The 15,825-nt window shown below is 39.3% G+C and overlaps 1 protein-coding gene across 1 annotated transcript in view; it reads right to left on the bottom strand.

Annotated features, from left to right (window-relative positions):
- The window catches only part of FRMPD4 (FERM and PDZ domain containing 4), a 402,711-nt gene that overhangs the window by 217,697 nt on the left and 169,189 nt on the right, over nucleotides 1-15,825 (bottom strand). The window contains exon 2 of the mRNA XM_075194815.1: nucleotides 15,688-15,804. Within this exon, the coding sequence (XP_075050916.1) occupies nucleotides 15,688-15,725 (38 nt within the window). The 5' untranslated portion in view covers nucleotides 15,726-15,804. The remainder of the gene's footprint in view (nucleotides 1-15,687; nucleotides 15,805-15,825) is intronic.

The raw sequence follows: 15,825 nt of genomic DNA, 5'->3' as shown, positions 1-15,825 counted from the left end.
TCTTACAGGTAGGATGGTTGGCAGTAATCGACCTCACATAGCTGCATTTGTGATATGACCACAGGTGTAGATGTGGTTTCTGACTCTGTCATGCTTTGAATGTCAGATTGAGACTGAGAAGTGTGGCAGAGATATATCATCAATCCAGCTGTCGGCGTCCTTATGTTCAGCTACCTGCTACCTGCTACCCAGCTACATAATTATCTGCTGTTACCTGTTATCTACTTGCTAACCTACTAACTACTAACATTCTAGTTTGGATAATCTGGTAACTATTTGGTAACTGCCTGTTTAGCACCTGGTATCAGCTATCCGCTTGTTACAAGCCACGGGGGTACCCAAAGCTGCTGTGATTCATTTCTGTCTGTAGCTCTATGTCTCTGCCTTCTCCATGATGACCGGGATGTCACTTCCTCTACACAATGGTTGGGACGCTCTGTACATTAATGCCGCATCCTGGCAGTAGAGACAGCCAGGAGTGTTCGCAAATTCAGTTATTAATTAAGCAGATCCTGAGGCTGATTGTCATGCCAGGATTCCTTGCACTATGATTGGCTCACCTAGGTAAAAAGTAGGGATAAAGTAGGGAGGGCTTAGCCTCCCTGCCGGTTATAGCTTCCAATATCTGATTACTGACCTGCTGCTTTTGGCTCCTGATTTCTGATTGTCCCACACTTACTGATCTTTGGCTTTCGTGACTCTGATTGTTTGCTCGTTGCCCTGACCTATGGCCTGTTTCTCGGATACTCTTGTTCGCTGCCAGCCCTGACCCTTGCCTGTTTTTGACCATGCTCCCTGCTATGGACCCCTGACCTCGGCTACCTCTGACTACCCGCCATCATCCTGTCTCCTATTTCCAGTTGCGAAATGGCCGCCAAGGATAAACTTCTACTACACTAGAGCTTAAGACCTAAAGGGTACCTGAGTACCTGCGAGCACATAAAGCTCTACGGGTAAGGCAGCTGCTAAAGGAGAAGACCTCTAAACCATCAGTTCTAAAAGTTTATTCTGGTAATCGTGAGCCCTAACATTATAACCGGCCAAGAATTTTGGAAGAATTCACTTGATGGATGACAGCATGACTAATCCTACCCTAGCCCAGATACTGGCTAGCCAAATTCAGACCTAGTCCCTGATGGTTCAGGAGTTATCACACTGTTTGGCCGTGTAAGAAGAAGTACCAGGGCTTCGCAAGTCTCTCTGGCGCCTGATCGATTTTCTGGGAACAGAGCGTTGTTCTGTAATTTCAAGGAGAGCTCTAAGATCTATTTCTGTTTTAAACCTCTTTCCTCAGGCTTTGAACAACAAAGAGTCAGTATTGTCATCTCCCTTCTCCAAGGTGACCATCAGTCCTGAGCTTTTGACCTTGCCTCGACTAGTCTTGCACTGCAGTCTGTGGATACTTTCTTTAATGCCCTGGGTCTGCTAGATGAAGATCCTGACCAGAGGGCCTCAGCTGAATCTCATCTTAGAGCCTTTGGGCAGGGCAAATGAACTGCTGAGGTGTGCCGTGCTGAATTTAGACGCTGGTCCACGGATACTGAGCGGAATGACCCGGCTCTTCTGAGTCAGTTTCGTCTTGGCCTCTCTGAGCAGATCAAAGACTCCTTGGTGCAGTATCCCTCACCTACTACCTTGGAAAATATGATGCAGTTGATAAATACTGACCATAAGATCAAAGAGAGAAAGACCAAAAAAGACACGTCCTCCTTCTGCTCTCCTCTGGTCTCTTACCCTGCACCACCGGATTTCCCGGAACCCATGCAGTTAGGAGCTTATCACCTATCTTCAGAGGAGAGCTCTAGGTGACGCTCCATCGGTGTCTGTATTTATTGTGGCAATAGGGGTCACTTACTCCACTCTTGCCCTAACAAGACAGGAAAGACCAGGCCTTAAAAAAGAGGTGCAGCTAGGTCTTCAGATAATCTCTTAGAAAAACGATGTTTTGATTCCGCTCAGCTTGATTATGGAGCCTATTCCTCTGCTGTTTCAGCTTTCCTTGACAGCGGTGCAGCCCTTAAATTCCTTGATCTTAAATTTGCCCAAACACTTGGTATTCCCTCGAGTAAAGCATTACCATCTGAGGGCTGGAAGGTAACCCCCTGGTTGGGTGCAGGATCCTTGCCAGAACTCCTGTGCAGTTTTTTTTAGGTACCCTCCATTCCAAGGTCCTCTCTTGATCTCATGTCCTTCTGTTCAATTGATTCTGGGGTATATATGGCTTCAAAACTACAACTCACACATCGATTGTAATAAGGGAGAGATCATACGCTGGAGCCCTGCGTGCTCCTCCACATGTTTGATCCTGCTTCTTCAGGTTCTTCAACCCTGTTTGGAACACCTTCCTGCTCCATACCGAGAATTCCAATATGTATTCTCGAAGAAGAAAGCGGACTCTCTCCCTTCTCATCAAGATTATGACTGTGCTATCAACCTTATTCCCAGGTCTAAGCTGTCTAAAGACCGATTGTATGCACTCTCTTTCCCAGAGACTCAGGCGTTGGAGCAGTTCTGATGATACCAGGTTTAATGTAACACTCTGCACCACACAGCTGGCCTACCCGGTACCTATCCAAGGTTCAAAAATCACCCTGGCAATATCCAAAATAAAATAAATAAGTTTATTTAACAAAAGGGTAGCACCAAACAGCAATAAATATAGTTAAATAATAACCTGCAACATTAACACAGCAGTCTGGCACGGACAACATAAAGGGTATAATGAAAACACCTCATCAGTATCCTAGCCCCTTTCAGAGACTCCTGTCTATCCATTCAAGCTTCTCCCCTCTCTCCTTTAAGGCTACCAGCAAGGTAATGGTCCTGAGTCTCTGTCACTCTGCTTTTGGCAGACACACAGCTCCCCAAGACCTGGAGAGGTAGATCAGGGCAAAGGCAGTACTCCAGGGACCGATTGTCACTTTCCTGTCAGGGTAGAGATCTGGATCGCAACACCGGCCTGACTTCAGCTATCGCTGGGTAGTGAATGCCAATTTGCTGTTCTCTGGAGTTGGTATTTAAAGGCAGAAATGACCTTCCTTGGAGTTCTAGGACCTGCCTGATTGGTCCTTTTCTGTTTGTACCTTTTCACAGATAGCAGATGATTTGCTCTTGATACAATTAGCAACAGGTAGTTCTGTGGCTATACAGCAGAAGTTGTTTTAAGAAGTACGTTTACAATGCAGAGACATTACATTTAAATACATAATGTAGTCATCTATCTGTTGACATTATCCCTTTGCTAGCACAGACACACAGCTAAACAAAAACAAGAGACCCACCTGGTGTGATGTACATTCATACAGGACTGGTGGACAATAATCCTTTGCCTAGGCTGAGACAATGGACTAGTTTGCAAGATAAGAAAACCATGCTGGCAGACATTTTAACTACAAATAGAACATATACAAGTATAAATATAACTGACAAATATGGGGAACCAGAGGGATAGAAAAAGTATATGTTTTTATATGACCTGTAAGCCTGACATCAATAGTGGGGAAACTACTGGAAGGTATATTAAGGGATAGTATTCAGGATTACTTGGTGCGCAATAAGATTATTAGTGGGAATCAACATGGATATGTGAGGGATATGTCATGTCAAAATAATATAATTAGTTTATACGAGGAAGTTAGTGGGAACTTAGACCAGAGCAGCACAGTAGATGTGGTCTACTTAGATTTTGCAAAGGCCTTTGATACAGTGCCACACAAGAGGTTGGTTTACAAAATAAAGGAACTGGGTCTAGGAAACAACATTTGTACTTGGATAGCAAAACTGGTTAGAGAATAGGGAACAGAGAGTTGCGATAATGAAACATTTTTGTAATTGGTCAAAAGTTTTAAGTGGAGTACCTCAAGGTTCCGTGCTTGGGCCACTCCTTTTTAATATATTTATTAATGACCTTGGTGATGGTTTAGAGAGTAAAGTTTCTATTCTTGCAGATGACACTAAACTCTGGAAGGTAATAAAATCAGAGCAAGATGTAGCTTCTCTACAGAGGGACTTAAATAAACTGGAGGATTGGGCGGCCAAATGGAATATGAGGTTTAACATAGATAAATGTAAGGTTATGCATTTAGGGATCAAAAACAAGAACACAATCTATAAATTAAATGGAATTAATTTAGGAGAATCTATAATGGAAAAGGATTTGGGAGAGCTCGTAGACAGTAGACAGGCCCGGCGCTCCCATTAGGCAAGGTTAGGCACTTGCCTAGTGCGCCGGGCTCTGGAGGGCGCCTGGAGGGCGCCACAGAATAGTAAAAGACTTTAAAACTGTGTGGCGACCGCTGACCATACCTGTCACGGCCGCTGCACAGCATTCAGATGCACGGGGAGGGGGGAAGAGGCTATTTTGTCACCACCGCCGCCTCTCTGCTCCATCTCCGCCCCTCCACTTACTAGTGTCAGTAAGTGGAGGGGAGGAGACGGAGCAGAGAGGCGGCGGTGGTGAGACAAGGTAAGGAGAGGAGGGAGGAGGGCGGCGATTTTTGCAGGGGGGGGGGCGATTTTTGCGGCGGGGGGCGCCGCTTTTTTAAAAATGCCTAGGGCGCCGTGGACCCTAGCACTGGCCCTGACAGTAGACATAGCAATAGTGCTCCATGTCAAGCAGCAGCTGCAAGGGCAAATAAAGTATTGGCATGCATAAAAAGGGGCATAGATGCAAGGGAAGACAGTGTCATTTTGCCACTGTATAAATCGTTGGTAAGACCTCATCTTGAATATGCAGTACAGTTCTGGGCACCACTCAAAAAAAAAGATAATTTGGAACTAGAAAGGGTTCAGAGAAGGGCGACAAAATTGATAAAGTGTATGGAGTCATTAAGTTATGAGGAAAGGTTAGCCAGTTTAGGCATCTTTACTTTAGAAAAGAGGCGTCTACAAATACATTAAGGGTCAATACAGAGAACTTTCATGGGAACATTTTACCCCAAGGACTATACACAGGACACGCGGTCACCCCCTATGGTTAGAGTAGAGGAAATTTCACAACCAGCAAAGGAAGGGGTTCTTTACAGTAAGGGAAGTCAAGATATGGAATTCAATGCCAGGGAAGGTTGTGATGGCATATTCAATAGATATGTTTAAGAAAGGGTTAGACAAATTTTTAGCAGAAAAGTGTATCCAGGGATATGACCGTTAATCAAAATGAAGGATAGTAGTGGATATAAGGTAAAAATAGGACTGCAATATTGGGTCTGGGGGGATTTTCACAATTGAAACAGATTGGCGTTTGCTTACTCTGAATCAATTTCAAATATAAGTGCAGGACCGCAGGAGTTCCAAAATAGGTTGAACTTGATGGACTGGTGTCTTTTTTCAACCTCATCAACTATGTTACTGTGTTACTATGTTACAATCCACAGTTTGTGAGAAACGAGGTGCAGACTGGTTGAGGTGATATTAATAACTCTTTTCACCACAGCAGAATGTGGAAGAAAACCTTCAGAAAGGATTCATCCGACCTTCTACTTTATCAGTAGGAGCTGAGTTTTTCTTTGTAGCCAAGAAACATGGGAGCCTGAGGCCCTGTATTGACTATTGCAGCCTGAACAATATTACGGTCAGAAACACATAACCGCTTCCTCTCATCTCTGTTCTCTTCGATCAACTCAAATTAGCCCCTATCTTCTCTAAGATCGATCTACAGGGTGCCTACAACCCAGTCCGGATAAGTGAAGGAGATGAGTGAAAAACTACCTTTAATTCTCACTCGGGGTATTCCAAGTATTTGGTAATGCCATTCGGTCTCTGTATCGCCCCAACAGTTTTTCAAGATTTGATTAATGATATTCTGTGGGAGTTTCTTGGTAAATTCGTTGTAGTCTACCTAGATGACATTCTTATCTAGAAGGAACAAACACACAGAGAGATCCCCCAGCACACTGCTATAATATATATGTACATTCTTATCTATTCACAGTCCTTGGCTCAGCATCGTCAGCATGTCCAGGAGGTGTTCCTCGAACAGCATGTTTATGCCAAACTTGAGAAGTGCAAGTTTGAGGTCACGCGTGTTACCTTCTTGGGACTTGGCACTGATTTAAAGGCCATTCAAAGATTCCTTGGCTTTGCTAACTATTACTGGAGTTTCATGCGCTCCTTCTCGGTACTCATGGCACCCATTACTGCCCTCTGTGTTGGTATTCTACTATAAGATTTGGTCATACTCAGCGCCATTTTGTTTTTCATTTGTTTTGTGCTTATTTCTGCTTACAAATTCCCTTTAGAGTATCTTACAAATTCCCTTTAGAGATTTTTTTCTAACTTTTTAATTATTATTATCATAATATTTAGATTTTTGATATTATTTAGACCTGCAGTGCACCATGGGGGGTTTTGATTTCCAATTCCTTAAAAGTTGAGCTAAACATATTATACAAAATCAAGGATTCATGAAAATGAAAAGGAACATTAAAATGCAAATATTGCAGTAACTAATTTAAAGTTTTTATTAAGCAACCTCTTTAGACCAATAAGGACCTATGATCAGATTTCCAGGAAGGCCTTTTATTTACTCCTGACTGAAAATTACTTGGCATTGTGAAACCCTATTTGGGTGAAGTTTACAATTGCAAGGAGCTTGTTGATCAGCTGTCACAACGTGCTGTGCTTGTACTTCATAAAATCCAATGCCACAGAAAACTTCAGAAACTAATGTTAAAGTTTTAAATTAACAGTACCCAACCATGCATATGGGCATATGACTACACAGGCAGATGAGCATAGTTTCTCTGAATTTCAGTGTTTCATAGCTGTCAAATCAGTTTGTAAGGGCTATTCTGAAAACTTTTTTGATTTTGGCACAGTTATGTTTTAAAATGTCTTCTTTATTGTTTGAACATGTTCTAAAATATCCATTAATTTGATTAAAATTGAATTAATAGCCCATTATAGCCCAATGACCTGCGGATCAAAATGCGTGAGCCTCATTTTTAATATGCAGAAACCTCACAATGATACAGAAGCTGGATATGATTATGAATTTAAAATGCTGTGAAAGCATATAACAATGTAAGAGGTCCACAAGAAGGAGAATATTATACTCTCAAGAAGTAAAGTGTATATAATAATTGTGGCTTTTCTAAAGCTAAAGCTGTTCTAACAAAGTTCATTTATTTTGGCAACAAATGCGTTTAGTTTTAAAATATATAATGAAAACACATTTTTTCACATGATTTATAGGATATAGATGATATATTTTTATTAGTGAAATACTATCTCTATTAATTATATTATCTTTCACAGGTTAATGGTAAATCTGTGTCTATGATATCAGATTCCTTCAACAGAATATATTTTGCAGAGCTATGGATTTATATCCATTTTTGCTAGGTGTTAACAATTCCTAATGTGCCATCTGTACAGTTACCCACAGAACTGGAAACATGCAGTCATGCCATGCTACAAATGTTATTTATTATTTTAGAACCAAATTCACTTTCCTTACGTGGTCACATTAATCTACAGTATATATTATTTATTGCATTTGAAGGAAAAGCTACATAGAAGACACTAGTAAAATTTGCTAAAATTGTGCATGCCACTCCCACCATGTTTAGTGTGAGGGAGTATATGTTAGTAAAGCACCTATACCTTTGCTCTCTCTCGCCCTCTTCTATCATATGTGGATACAAATGTTGTAGGGTGGTGGCGCAGTGCAAATAGGTATCATAGTAAATTGGGCATCAGACCATATCTTCTATGCAAACAAAACCATCCTTTATTTATACTTTTCCTCCAGCTTTAAACTTAGGTTACAATTACATAGCAATCTGATCTATGCAGTTTTCCTCTTTGCTCCTGCACTGTACATAGTCGGTAATTGCACAAAAGTATTAACTGATTTCACAGGATAAGTCCATCCCCTCTCCTCCTGCACAATAACTTATATAGAAAGTTTAGTTTCTGATTAAATATGGTTACTCACATAGCATACCAGGCTCTCCTCGGTGCAGTGGTTCCCCAAGCCCTATCAGACAAAGCCCCTCCATCCTCCCTTGCTAATGGCTCTCTGTAAGGCTATTGGTGATTACTTTTATCAAAGATACAACTCTTTTTCTCTCTCTTAATGCAGGTGTCTTTGCAATCCACACACATGCAGGCTATCTTTTAGCTCTTTGCCTCTCACACTGGACAGACTCTGCTGCAGGCCTTGGCTTCTCCTCAGGGGCTCCTTGACACCTTTGGAGCTGCTCCTGGGGTTAGCTCCCCTTCTCTGAATCTATCTTTGAGGCTTTAAAACTATATTTGTAGCCCCACAACCATGCCCACCTACCCCCACGGGGACCTGAGGCGTCCTCTTACTTGTCTCGACCCTCGGCTCTGCATTTCCCATGTGGCCAGCCCAATAATTGATCTGCCACAACATTGATCTGTCATCCTCCTGATGACCTTGGTCTTCAGTCACCAAATAGCGTGGCCACAAACCTTCAACACTCTGAAAGGGGTGCTACAACTGTCTTTCTATGGGTTTTATTAGTTCAGATAAAAGCATCATAAAAGCCTTGGGACACTATTCACTAATCATACCACCACCGGGCTACTTACCTTTACCTTCCAGTGAGGAATTTTAACAGCTGTGTTGACACCAGCTTAAAAAATATTTCTTTCTTTCTTGAATTGTAGGTAGCAATAACTGTATGGATACCAGGTTTATATGGCTGAATTATACATACTTTATGCTGACTGGCCTTACTATGCCAGGGAAGCCTACCCAGTACCTTTTATGGTTCTTATTATCACGCAGGCAAATGCAGTTAGAAAGTACAACAATACATTTATTGTAATAAAAACAACACATAATCTACTCCACTAGCTTAAGGAGTTACAGTCATCTGGCTGTCAGGACTTGCAGAATCCGAGACCTATGGATTTCTCTCAGCTGCAGATTTAGTCTCCTGTTAGAGAACATAAACACAGCACCAGCCACCCTGCATCGTCCAGGAATCAATCCCCAGAATGATCATCTCCTCTCCCCAACTGGAGTTGGCTCGTTATATACAGCGTCAAATTTCCACTGTGTTTTCCCCCCTGGGCGTCTCCCTCTTTAATGGGTTGGAGGGGGGTGGAGATGAGGTGTCCTTCCACAGTGCACCCCTTGCTGTGCCCCTGACAGAATGTCTGGCCAGTCCTGTGGAGGACAATGAACACTATTTGGCCTTCCCCAAATCCTAATGTAGGATAGCACTCACCCCCTACTGAAATTAACCCCTTACAAGCTTTTTCAGCCAGACCTAGCTTTCAGCTGTTCAGGACAACCTGTAGAGAAAGGAGGGGGGAAAACAAATGCAGCTACAGCCCCCTCACCTGTATCCTGGACACCTCTTGATCCCATAACCCACCTGGCTTCACTTTAAGAACAATAAAAAACAGCGAACACATTTCTAAAATGGGTAACATGGAATGAAGAAGTCTCCAATATAGGCATAGCTACAATGTCCACTTATCCATATTTAATTATACACTGCAGTTGTACTCTGGTGAGCTGGGAAACAGAAACAGGAGTATAAAAAGTATATGTTGTGATCCACATTTTGTGAAAAATGAGGGACAGGCTGCTTAAGGTGTTATCAAACTTGTTTCGTGACAATAACTGATTTAATATAAGCACTATTGTGCACCTATATTTGCTTATCTAACTGTAACCATTTTGTTGTACGGCTTCTGGCCTTTTATATTATGTAATTTTATCTGACACTGTAACAATTTACTTCTCATTTTTATTATTTTATAGACAGTGAATTGGGCAAATGTTGGACATGGAGTTTATAAATGAACTGAATATCTCAATCTCGGTCAATGATAAAACAATGTTAGACTAAGTACCAATTTCTATATCCTCTTTCTGGTTCTTTTCTTTTTCCAGTTTTCACTTCGTTTCTTGTTCTGCCTCAAATCCCTTCATATAACTTCATATAAACTATAAATCAAAACAACATAGAAGTAACACATACTCATTGTGTAAATATAAATATGTTTTTTTATTTCGTATGCTATTTAAGACTTTACACACTGGACATGGCTTTTTTGCTTTTTCTTGAAATAAAAAATGTTATTTTTTTTAAAAAAAAAATAAGAGGTCATATAATACATTTACTATGAAGTGAATAATCCATTTGAGCTTGTCCTGTTGTGGGAAGTTCAGTTACTACAACCTACAAGTGTTTTATTTAAATGATAAGGAGACAAATGTTTACACTTTCTTAAAGCAGTAAAAATATTGTCATTTGATATAGGACAACAATATGTACTGCTGATTAGTGGGCAACACTGAAAATGTAATTAGGGAAATTCTGGGCCAGTTGCGTTTCCTATTTTTTTAATATCCATGGATATAATTACTGAGTAGGATGAAATGGGTCCATCTAGACTTTTTGCAATTTTACCTTGCACAAAAGACCTGTCTTTAGGGTACAAAAAAAAAATCAAAAAAATTACTCTGAATTACCAGTTGAAATAAATGGTAGCAAAATAAATGATGGAGCTCCATTTAAAACAGTAATATTTTCTATTTTTAATCCACCTCACATGCATCCATACATATGTATCCATACCACAAAGCTTTCCCCCCAAGAAGCAAGTGTCTACTTAACTAACCTCATTAAATAACAATCAATGGGATGCAAATTGTTTTGGGAATAATACCTGAAAGTTAAAAGCACCAGAAAATAAATAATTAAAACTATGCAATAAATATGGCATTAACTACTTGAATACAAATGCAGCAAATACAGAATAAACACTATTTTATTCATTAGTGCTACCAAGAGCAAACATCATAAATACTATCAAGTTAATCAGTGACATGACTTCAAATGCCATATTTTAGTCTGCATATCTTGACAATCTTTTTTTTTTTAGTTAAGAGCTAGAGCATAGGCATCAGTGTAGCTATATGGATAATTTAAGTTTGAGCTAAAAATAATTACTTTGAATTTATTTAAAAAGTGGCATATAGTCAGAAAGACTATAAATATTAGATATAACCATATAAAAGCAAACCCAGCAACATAAATGTTACTTTACATTTAGAGAAAGTTAAGGGCAATGATGCAACACTGTCTACAATAAATTAACTTACACAGAAATAGCTGTAATTTTTGTTATCAAAACAATAAAAGTTCCTTGAAAAACTTCACCTTCTAAGCTCCAATTTCAGCCATAGATGATGATGTCCTCTCTAAGATGAAGAGCTTGGAAATAGAGCTGTGTAGAAGTTATCCATAGAGATGTACTGAAGAACTATGGATGGAACTATGGATTCCGCACTTGGTAACTCTCAGCTAAAGAAAACAGGTGGTGGATCTCCTCTGTGTGTCATATGTAGGGGACATGTTAAAGGAAGCATTTCAAGAAGTGGGTAATCCCTTTAAAAATGCCTTAAACAATGTCATTAATATAATATTTTATGAGAGGTGGAGTGTTTTTATGTACTTTTTTAATGTCTTTAGTTAAGAGGCGTTATTGGCTACTTACAATAAACTAATCAATTAACAAAACATAATCACTTTATTGTATTTATTGTATTGCTGGGATAAAAAGTACTGGATAAAATGTATGTTAATATTTTTCAGTGTCTTTGCCAATATTTAAGGCTTTGTTATATTAATTGTTGTGAAGGTAAATATATTGCTTTTCCTTACTTGGTTTATTACTAGCGCATTTTTTGTAAATTCCTTTCTGTTAGAATTGTGCAATGATCTCAACCCCTAAAGAGACTCCATTCCAGGAGCTGGGTGCACACCCATACCTCTGTCCTATTGGGCATGAAACCTTTCATGTGCTGCTACATGTAATAGGTGTCAGTGGCATTGCTGGCAGATGTCAAGCCACAAGAAGCTTCTAGACCCAAACAACTTGTTGATTTTATTTCAGAACTTATTGTAACAGATGATATATACATATATACAGTTGCTCACATTTGATACTCACTGCAACAGACAGGCAGTATGACAAGCTTCTGCAGTTAATGTACCTAACACTATTATAGTACATTCATATATGCAGATGGTATTAAGCTTATATTATGGACAATGTGTGAGATCAGGTTGCTCATATATATTTTGTGCCTCCGATCCATTTATATATTTATATATACGTAAGAGAAGACAAAATGGATGCAACTTCAGTTATGATTTCTTTTACTGTTCAACTGTCACTGAAAGAACCCTGCCAAGAGCCTTCCGCACGCGAATGCCCAGCAGAACCACCTGGATGGACATAGGCCACCCCACCCCTTGTCCCAACCAGACCACAGGGGACACTACCACCAAGATGGGAGACGACATGACCATCTATCTTTAGTGACATGAGTAGGCGTTAAAATCAATAGGTCATTCAGTGCATAGTACTGTGTCTGAGCAACAGCTTATTTTGGATATTTGTGCTAGTCTTTGATCTCCCCATTCTGACCTGACCATACCTGTGTACATGTTAATCTAACCTTCAGCTCTTATACTGACATTAAATCTGTGCAGCAGTGTGATCCTGATAGCAGCAACCTGTTGGTGTCCCACAGAAAACTTCATCACCTTCTTGCGCGAGTTGAAGACCGCACACTCATTTAGACACTGCATCTCAGTGCCAACTGCTAAGGGCACATTGGGCTACTCATACAGTCTGTAACATTTCCCACAGTAAGTGACAGATTTTTTTTTGTTTCAACATGAGAGCTACTGTGCATTATCCCCTAGATTACAGATAGAGATGATTTAACTTCATGCAGTTTGTTTCCAGCCTATCAAGGCAAAGGTTCTGTTCTCATTTAATCATTCAATCAAACTATAGGCTGGAGGTAAAAAAAACTTCTAATGGATGCTCAGTGATAGACAGCAATGCTTCTCACTTGGCAGCCTGCATTTAAGTAGCAAGTGACAACTATTAATTTAAGACCAAAATCTAACACATTATAAAAATTACTTAATTGTTTTACTAATTCCAATAATAGAAAGTCAAAGAGCTGAGTAATATAATACAGTATGTCACTGAGCAATTAATATGCCAAATAAACATAAAAGTCTAAAAAATATTGTTTAAATTAAAGTAAGGATTACATAATAATTTCGAATTTTATTTCATCTTACTTGAGACAATATCATTAAATAAACCAGATTACACAGATAAATTATGTTGTTATTAATGCAAGGATTTTTTTATTAACCAATTCAATTTTCTTAGCTCAGCTACATTCCTGGCTCTTAAGATTAATTTTTGCTACATAATTTTGTACATACTACATTGTGAATCTAGCAAACAATAAGATGACCCATTAAAATACTGTAAAGCTGAAATACATTTTATTTCAGTATGAAGTGAAAGTTTGTAGCATTTACAAATATACTCAATATATGTTAAATTAGTTAATGTTTTCACATTCTACTGTTATTGTCACCCCTTACATTTAACAGTTATTGTGTACTTATAAGCTATTATAAGTTATTGTTATACTTAGGGGGACATTCAATTGACGGCAGGATCGCCGAAAATCCCGCGCTCCAAAAATATTACCGTAAATACGGTAATCCTGCGCGTAAAAACCGTTAATACGGTAATTTACTCGCTGGATTTCAGCTCGCAGCTCAGGGAGCTGCGAGCTGAAATCCAGCGAGATATTACTGTGTTAACGCTAATATTTTTGGAGCGCGGGATTTTCAACGATCCCGCCGTCAATTGAATATGCCCCTTACTGTATAAGCTAAAATGAAATTCCAGTTTAATTCTCAGAAGTGGCTATTGTATATATTTAATTCAAGATTTATATAAATACTGATTTTAATACCACAAATAAAAAAGCTGTATTGATCGGTCGGTCTCTATAAATATGGCTATCAAGGGCTGCATTCTAAAGCATCTACAGGTTTCATTCTAAAGCATCTACAAATTTCATGTTAAATCTTCTACAGGTTTCATTCTAAAGCATCTACAAGTTTCATTCTAAAGCATCTACAGGTTTCATTCTAAAGCTTCTACGTGTTCATTCTAAAGCATCTACAGGTTTCATTCTAAAGCATCTACAGGTTTCCTTCCAAAGCATCTACAGGTTTCCTTACAATAATTCTTCATGTTTCATTTTAAAGCTTCTACAGGTTTCATTCTGAAGCATCTACAGGTTTCATTCTAAAGCGTCTACAGGTTTCCTTCCAAAGCATCTACAGGTTTCCTTACAAGAATTCTTCATGTTTCATTTTAAAGCTTCTACAGGTTTCATTCTGAAGCATCTACAGGTTTCATTCTAAAGCTTCTACAGGTTTTATTCTAAAGCATCTACAGGTTAGCTTCTTTACAAATTTCCCAGCTATGCTCACATGATTTTCTCCATTACTCTTTACTCCATTTTTTTTTCAAAAGACTAATGGGTGGTTGAATGATACCCATGAGTAAGAACACATAAAAAGGAAAAGCACATTTCACTTTATTCTCCTGAACAGCTAATATAGGGCCAGTCATTTCTAGGCTTACTGTAAATTGAAGCTAGAGCTCTGTTTCATGACTCATCCATAATTAGTTCATAGTGACAACTGCTATTTTCCTCGCAATTATTACAATAATATTGCAGGAAATTAAAACAGCCTGGCAGTCCCATTATGATAGCACGTGCATTCAATGAGGTGTTCAGAAACATCATTCAAGCTAAACACTGTATTCAAGTCATAGAAAGATTCAAACATTAAGGATTATCTATGAAAGTGCAAATGCTGGTTTGGGGCATCACGTGCCTACTTTTGAGCAAATGCACTGGTTTCTACAAATAGATACATTTGCAGACCAAGATACCAGCTTCTGCAGTGGTGCAAACTTTTTTTGTTAGGAGCAGAGGCGGAACTAGTGAGCTGTGGGTCCCTGTGCAGGGAGGTGGGGAGGAGGGAAACGGGGCCCCCGACCCTCTGCCCCGGTGCACAGTACGTGCCGCACCAATGGTACTTCCACCACTGATTGGGAGGCATTGGGCAGATTCCTTGCTAAGTGTAGATTAGACACACAAGTGTGAATAGCTTTGCACTGAAGCTGAAAATGAGATTTAATTTTGCATATCTAAAATTATTTAAATGTGCTGGCAGGGATACAGCACATTTTGATAGGTGTTTCATGTTTTACAGCTGGGCACACAGCAAAAGGAACTGTATTTTCTGGTTAGAAGTGCCAGAAACCCAGCCCTTTATAGATTTAATGGGATGCATTTTGAACCTTTTGGTTACAGTTTTGCAGAAAAGAACATTTCTAAGCACACTGCAACCAATGTAATAGATACAAGCAAACACAAAAGAGACACACTCTCATTATTAATTTAATATGTAAAAGAGAGTAAACCCAGTAAGAAATTTTAGGGGATCTATTAAAAAGGTGGTACTAACGTGGTGAGTTTTTACTCTTTCTACCACGCACATTTTCCATGGTATCTGAATAAACCATTAATAAATTCTCTTGTACAGTAATAAAAACTGCAATAATTTTCCTATTGTACATAAAGATAGAAGCTTTCTCTTTACACCCATTATTCAATAGTCAAATTTTGTAATAGAATTTTCAGTTACTTTTCTTCACATAGCTTTGCCATAGATACCGTTGCAGATAGCATAGTCACATGAAAGCTACTTCTTCTTGATATACATAAGCACAATTACTAAAATCATTTGCATAATAATATTTTTCGAACTTGTCTACAAAAGACATGTAATGTACCTGATGAAGAAGTCTCTCCCGTCTCTGTTTGTCGCCATCTCCCATCCATAAGGTGGTCCCTGAGGCAAACTCCAGGTCCCAGTGGGTGGAGACCACCCTGAAGACTTTGTTCTGTGACTAAAATAAAAATAAAATACT

Source organism: Mixophyes fleayi, chromosome 2 (assembly GCF_038048845.1).
Source record: "Mixophyes fleayi isolate aMixFle1 chromosome 2, aMixFle1.hap1, whole genome shotgun sequence".
NCBI lineage: Eukaryota > Metazoa > Chordata > Amphibia > Anura > Limnodynastidae > Mixophyes > Mixophyes fleayi.
This window is presented reverse-complemented; position numbering and strand designations above follow the sequence as displayed.